General features: G+C 43.6%; 1 protein-coding gene across 2 annotated transcripts in view; it reads left to right on the top strand.

Annotated features, from left to right (window-relative positions):
- LOC108230652 (protein kinase C beta type) overlaps positions 1 to 7,469 on the top strand; it is a 39,090-nt gene that overhangs the window by 902 nt on the left and 30,719 nt on the right. For both annotated transcript variants that reach the window (XM_017407069.3, XM_017407060.3), the window contains exon 2: positions 174 to 205. In XM_017407069.3, coding sequence (XP_017262558.2) covers positions 174 to 205 — 32 coding nt within the window. The remainder of the gene's footprint in view (positions 1 to 173; positions 206 to 7,469) is intronic.

Below are 7,469 nucleotides of genomic sequence, written 5' to 3'. Positions count from 1 at the left end.
CCTCTGAATACTGGAGGAATGCTGCTGGATACAAGGGGCCCCGCTGTCGCTGCTGCTGCTGTAGCTGAGTGTTGATTTATGGCTGGATATGTAACCTCTGTGTGTGTGTGTGTGTGTGTGTGTGTCAGTCAGTGAATTCCTGAAATTTCACATCCCCGTCTTTCTGTCCACAGGGGCTTTGGGAAGCAGGGATTCCAGTGCCAAGGTAAGAGCAGCGGCTCATTCATAAATCGCTCCACTGCATATGGCTGTGGGTGTGTGGACGGATGTTTGCTGTCTGAAGGAGTGTTGCTGCTGCTGCTGCTGTGTGTGTGTGTGTGTTGTGTTCAGGGCTGCAGGACTGTCAGAGTGACCTGTTGGCTTCTTCGTTGACGAACATGTTTGTGTTGGCAGGCAGGTGTTAAACCCAAAGCAGGTGCTTTTGCCAGCAGTGATAAATGAGAGTGAGAACACTTGGAGGAGGCGCCTGCTGAGGAGACGGTGTGAGATGTAAGAGTAGAAGGAGCCGCCAGGGCGCTGAAAGCTGAGATGTCTGGTTCTGGGAGGGAGACGGCACCAGAAAGTTGGATTTCTCCTCCTAAACGCAGAGCCTGACATGTTGATCGGAGCTGTAAAATGGTGGTGGGGTTGTGTGTGGGTGGGTGGCAATGTGTGTGTGTCTGTGGGTGGGAAGGCAGTCCGTCATGATGATGATGATGATGATGATGATGGTGGTGGTAGTGGCGGTGGTGGGTGGGTGTCTAGACACGGACCTCTGCACAAAGGGCCCTTTTGCTCAGAACATAGTAACTTTTGAAGCGCATGTGTGCTGCAGCGTCACAGCAGCGTACGTTGCTCTGCTCCCAGTATCACTTCCTCTTCTTCACTGGTCCATTTCAGACACCCACCTGAACTCGCTCGGCCCCGCTCACGTGACCAGCCGTGAGGTTCAGGAAGAAGGCGACCGCTGTTTCCAAATTAGCCTCACTGAGTTGGAAGAGTTGCGCAAAATGGGGGTATTTATTTATTTATTTTTTTAAAAGAAAGTTCAAACAAAAACAGAGCTGAAGTTCTCTGCAGGCTGCGGGTCTGTCAGCAGCTCTGGCGGTGAGACAGGAAATGCATTAAAGGGGAGAGGAAAATAACGTTTCGTGTGTGTGTGAGTGCACAGTGAGGTAGTGACTTACGGTGAACTGATAACACTCGTCGTATTCATCCACAGTGCAGTCCTGCACAGCTAGCTCTGCTGTCAGATCAGGTTTCCTGCTTAGTTTCCACCAGATAACTGAAAACAGACAAGACTGATAATGTTCAAAGTCTCTTGCTTAAAAGTATTAAGAGTTTTTTTTTTTTAATCAACTGAAGGCAGAGTGATAATGTTTTTGCCCTTGTGTGTGTGTTTGTCTCTACCGTTAGCTAAATACTTCACGAACCACTGGATGGGCTTTAATTCAACTCTCAGACAGTAACCACTGAATGTGCGCCCAAAACTGATTAACCTTTGGAGCCAGCACCTTTCAAGATGGCCGCCATGGCCAAAGACTCAGTCAGATCTGGTGTGGTAGTCACTGAGACTGATCCCCCATCATGTACTCTTAAGAAGCGACTGCAGGAGCGTTAGTGAAATATCTCATGAAACACCTGATGCTTCTGAATGAAACCTTCAGAAAACGGTCACCGCACGTGCAGCTACAACTGAGTCAACCCAATTCAAGATGGCCGCCACAGCTAGTCAACCTCAGCGAACACAAAAAAGTGGCCAGAGCTTTGTCAGTTTCATAGATACTGAGCTCCAGTTGGACGTGGTAGTGGCTGAGGATGATCCTCAACACATACAATGAGCACAATTTTTATTATATTTACTTAAAATATTTGCAATAACTGTTGGTGTCCATCTTCTCTGACTGTTAGCAAAATATCTCAAGAACCGCTGGATGGATCCTAATGAAAGTATCAGCAAGAAGTTATTAGCTGCACGTCTACAACTGATCAACTTTTGGAGTTGACCCAATTCAAGATGGCCGCCACAGCTAATCTACATTGTCCAACACAAAATTGTCTCTAACCCGGTCAGTTTTGCAGATATTGATTTAAAATGTGGTGTGGTAGTAGCTGAGAGTCATACCTGTGATATACTCTTAGTGCTGACACATCTTGCACAATCTCACAATTTCACATGAGATCGTTTTTTAGTCTAAGTTTAGTTTATTTGACCAAAGCAGCAATAAGTCTGTCCCTTTTTTCTTTTTATAATCTGTCTTTTGTTTTTCTTCTTTTTAAACTCTGGCACGAACCGCGGCGGGTGATATGCATTCCTTCAAGGGCATGCTAGGCTTTTAATTTGAAAGGAATCTCTGCATGAGGAACTTCTTCAAGCCAGAGAATAAAAATACTCCTGAGCGGCACTCAGGATGTGATGCAAATCGTTCAGTGTTTGTTTATCAAATTTAGCCGACGAAGCTGCCGTCTTGTCTGCAACGCTAACTGTTTATCCACGAAACAAAATTCCACACATTTTATAAAAAAGCCTAGCATTCCTTGAAGGAATGCATATCGCCCGCCGTGTGATCTTTGGCGTGAGCCACCACACCAAAGTTTCCAAGTTTCATGAAAAGCTGTTCAGCGGTTTTTGACTAACGTAGCTGATTATTGACAAAGCTTCAAACCCAGATTCCGTACAGTCAGTAAGCTCTCAGAGTACAAGTTGTGGATAACTCTTAGCTACTACCACGCCAAACTTTAGCTCTGCATCTGTAAAACTGACTAACCTCTCAACATTTAGTGTTTGACTCCAAAAGTTCATCTGCTGTAGATGATCATCCATTGACTACTTTCTGACAGTTTCATTAAAGCTCAGTGGTTCATATTGATATTTTACTAACAGTACAGGCAAACGGACACTCCCACGGGCAGAACCATTATCTCTCTGCCTTCGCCTTCGATAAATATATCTAATGAGTACGAAGCAGCAAACGTTAAAGCAGGCACACTTGCCTACTTGCTTTTCACACATCAGCTGAATTAATTATAGCGGTGGCAGCAGTGAGGGTTTATTTAGGGATCCTTTCAGGTTAATTTTCGGTGTTTGACTTGGCTGCAATAAAAGATGCAACTACTACTGAGTAAAAGTTTTATTTATTTATTTATTTATTTATTTTTAAAGGTTGATTCAGCAGGAAATGCCGTGATGTCACACGCTCCTTCAGATACGAGGCGTAGACACGTGGTTAAGCATAAATGCAGATTATTCTTCTTAATCTCGGTGGCTATCAGCTGAGGGTTGAACTTTTTCAGGGCGCCTGTTCTGCTTCCTTCGTGCAGCGCTCGTGTTTTTACTAGTTCTTTGAACGGAGGGTTTAAAAACTAAAACAAAGGGAAAGGTCCAGCTTCGCTCAAAGGGATGTGTATCACCCGCCTTACATGGCAGAGTTTCGAACTAAGATCATTTTATGTGGAGAAATGAGTTGTGGCCGTTTTGGTCAAACCTCAAAACTAACGTTCTGTGTAATCTCACGCTCTGTCGCGAGGAATCATGCTCAGAGTGCGTGTTGAGGATGACTCTCAGCTACCACCACACCAAAGTTTAGCTCAATATCTGTGAAAATGACTGAGTTTTTTTTTTTTTATCGACCTGCTACAGTGAAAGGCGGGCGATCGTGTAATTACCTGTTTGCCCGTCTGTCAGCAAAATATCTCATGAACTACTGGAGGGATTTTAATGAAACTCCCAGAAAGCAATCATTCGATGCGCGACTGTACAAGACGATGCGTTTATTTTGCTCCATTGTGCAGTTAACGAAGCATTTGGCATTTGTTTCCATTTCCTGTTGTCTTGAACTCGTTTCGAGTTACGATTTACGCGGCGTATCACACCCCATTATTCGCGGCGAATGTTTGCTTGTCCAGCCTCTGAGATGTTTGAGGTTTGAGCTGTCCATCCTCTCAGCTCCTACAAACCGGGAGCGTGCCGACTGCCGTAGGTAGCAGTGACTAATTCTTACATCACACTGAAAAACTGTCAGCAGGTTTTCATGAATCAGTCAGAAAAATATCAAATAAATGTCACTGCAACTTTGTACCCAGATGTCTTTTTCGCCATCAGTGGCGGCCTTATTTGCATTCTGCGTGCCTGAGGGCATCTGATTTGTTATTTTTTTTGTTCGGCTTTGCTTGACTGTACGTAACAGAAAGGTGAAAGGCGCAAGAGCTGATAAACACTTTCGTTTTCCCAGGAATATTTAAAGTGTTCTGTGGACAGGAAAGACCGGTGCGGGTGTAGTTTATTGGGAAAGGGAGGCGCACAGGTGATTTCAACCAGTCGGTTCCGAGGAATTTTAGACATCTGATGAAAGCCTGTTCTCACACGAAAGGACGAACCGCATCTTTCAACAAAAAGCACTGATGTATTTGCGTGCGACAAGCGTATCTCCTCTGCATCGTGGGCATGTTTGGATACTTGCTCAACAGGTATTCAGAAATGTTTGTGTTTGTTCACTTTTTTCTTTGTTTGTTTGCCTTCTGCAGAAGCGTTAAAGGAGCTAGTATGTAGCTGTCTGCACACCTGAGAGCGCTGACAGCAAAAAAGGAAGAAGTAATTCTTGTTTCCTGCTAAAGAAAAATCCAGATGTCTAGAGTTAGACATCATAAGCAAAATTACTTTTCAAACCCAAATCAACTCAGTAAGCAAAGGCAAAGGACAGCAAATGTTAAAGTAGAAGCACCGAAACGATAATTGGACTCTTTAAAGAAAACTTAGTGTTAAAACGCTAAATTTGCATTGATTTGTTTTGTATGAGGAGTGAAATAGTTAAGGACTGAGTAAACCAGAAATATGCAAATAGGCATGCTTGTCTTTATAAATCACTGCAGCCGTGGCAAATTTACAAAGCAGATTGTTTTTGAACGTCAAACATAATCTGATTAATATTTGTTCATGTTTTGTTTGACTTTATCGGCAGTAGGGAGAATGACAGTCAGTAGTAGTAATGTCATGTGACTAAGATGTTTTTTACACAACTTCTCAAATCCAAATTTGACCTCCAAGCACGTTATTTTCTTGACACCTCTGTTGGCAGGTGCTGTAACAAACCAAATGGCTCTGAGCTAAAACTTGTTACATCTGCTGCATAACACACCCTGCTGCTCGTATCTGCAGTGCCTGAAAGTGTCACAACATGTAAATCTTTTTGCTTTGAATCCTCGGATTATTTAGAATTTGGTTTAATCCTGTTTTTTGTTCTACCAGTTTCCCCGGCCTCACTTCCTGTTTTATTTTAAAAGGCTTTTATGCTCTTTTATCTTAACCAAGTGCGATCAGAGGTTTTACTCTGTTCTTTCTGATTTTGTAGTCCAGACGAGACGTAGCAGCGTTTTTAACATTTATCGGAACAACTTGGGCTCCTGAGCTGAATGCTGTCAGACTGGCGAGCACGTGGCGTTCTGCTGAGTTGGACAAAATATAATTAAATATAATTCGTTTTAGTTTGTAACTAAGAAAGTACATTAAGAACCAATAAACACTACCTTGTTTTTGTCTAATTCCTGTTTTAAGTCAAAAAATGGGGGAGCAGCTGCACCACCTGCTCCATTGATCCAGCACCTAAGCTTAAAATATAATGGGTTATGATTGATTGTAGTCCAAGCAGTTAGTCCTTTGTGATACTGATATTGGGATGACGATAAACTTTCAATATATTTCGTAGCCCTGCCCTATCTTACACTCACCAGCCACTTTATTAGGTCACTTGTTCAACTGCTTGTTAACACAAATAGCTACTCGGCCAATCACGTGGCAGCAACTCAGTGCCTTCAGGCATGTCGATGTGGTGAAGACGGCTTGCTGATTGTCAAACCTCGCATCAGAATGAGGAAGAATGGGGAGTGAAGTGACTTTGATCGTGGTGTGGTTGTTGGTGCCACACAGTCTGGAGCTGAGTATTTCAGAAACTGCTGATCTACTGGGAGAGTTTTACACCAAACCATCTGTAGGGTTTACAGAGAACGAGCCAACAAGAAAATATCCAGTTGGAGGCATTTGTGTGGACAGAAAAGCCTCATTAATGTCAGAGGAGAATGAGCAGGCTGGTTCAAGATGACAGAAAGGCAACAGTAGCTCAGATAAGCACTCGTTCCAACCAAGAGCTTCAGAATACCATCCGAAGACACAACACGTCCATCCTTGAAGCAGCAGAAGACCACACCAGGCAGCACTCCTGTCAGCTGAGAGCAGGAAACTGAGGCTACCGGTCACACAGACTCACCAAAACTGGACAGTAAGAGACAGTAAGAGTCCTGATTCACTGAACTCCAGAGGCCTCTACAGTCCTCAGATCTCAGTCTAATCGAGCGTCTTCGGATGTGGTGGAGCAGGAGACTCACATCATGGACGAGCAGCTGACAAATCTGCACCAGCTGTCTGACGCTAACGTGTCAACATGGAGCAGAAGCTCTGAGAAATGTTTTCAACATCTTGTAGAATCAATGCCACGAAGAGTCAAAGCAGTGCTGAAGGCAGACGGGGGTCCAACCTGGTCCTAGAAAGGTGGTTCTAATAAAGTGGCCGGTGAGTTTACATGTCTCTTGGTTTTCTTCACTCCTTGTCAGTGCGTTGTCCTCCCCGCCTCTCAAATCAGTCAGTTTCTGCCAAGTTTGTGAACCTTTTTGTTGTTTTAGTCAAGTTTGTGTTTTGTTTCATTCTGTTCCGCCTGCCCTCTGCAGCTTTCAGTTTTTAAAGAAATAGACATTATTTATAATAATTACCTGCAGTCTCCTAGGCTTGCATTTGGGTCCCTCACTTCCTTCCCCTCCATTAATTAAATCCACCAAGGATGATGTCAACATGTGCTTTAAACACGCTTACGTAGTAATGCTGAGGGCACCAAACCCATTTCTCAATGTTGCTGCATCATGTCGAGGAACTGCTCTGAGGGAAAATTCTTTGGTACCTGAAGCAGAGCTTGTAACGTGAGAGCTGATCAATACCGTGGTGTAACGTTTTAGTCCTGAGGCTAATCCAGGTTCACTGGAAAACGCTTTGAGAAACTTTGGAATTTTCTCTTGCAGTCGTCTCCAGCGGTTGCAGCCCAGTGAGATACTACCTTAATCTTTTCTGGCTCGATGCTGATGTTGTACAAAAACCAGCCCTGGTGTGAAAAGCACTCCTGTCATGGCAAGAACACTGACACAAGGGCATAGCTTCAGGTCTAACACCACTGCGCTGCCTGCAGATGTTTGGCTTTGTAGATGATGGTTATTTTTGAAACCCAGCAAAAATTACAACGGGCTGAGCAATCCTGCACAGAAATCTGTTTGGCTTTTTCTAAAAGGAAATATAGTTTTAACATTTTTTTTGAGGAACTGTTTTCTCCTAAAGTTCTTTCAGCAGTTGAGATGGCATTTAAGACGACAAAATGTATACACTCTTTAACATAAGGGACGAGACTCGAACAGATTAAATCACCATCTGTGAACTGATCTGTTAAGGGACCATT

The sequence above is a fragment of the Kryptolebias marmoratus genome, linkage group LG3, assembly GCF_001649575.2.
Source record: "Kryptolebias marmoratus isolate JLee-2015 linkage group LG3, ASM164957v2, whole genome shotgun sequence".
NCBI classification, from domain to species: Eukaryota; Metazoa; Chordata; class Actinopteri; order Cyprinodontiformes; family Rivulidae; genus Kryptolebias; species Kryptolebias marmoratus.
Note: the sequence above shows the minus strand (reverse complement) of the source record. Positions and strands in the feature narration are given on the sequence as shown.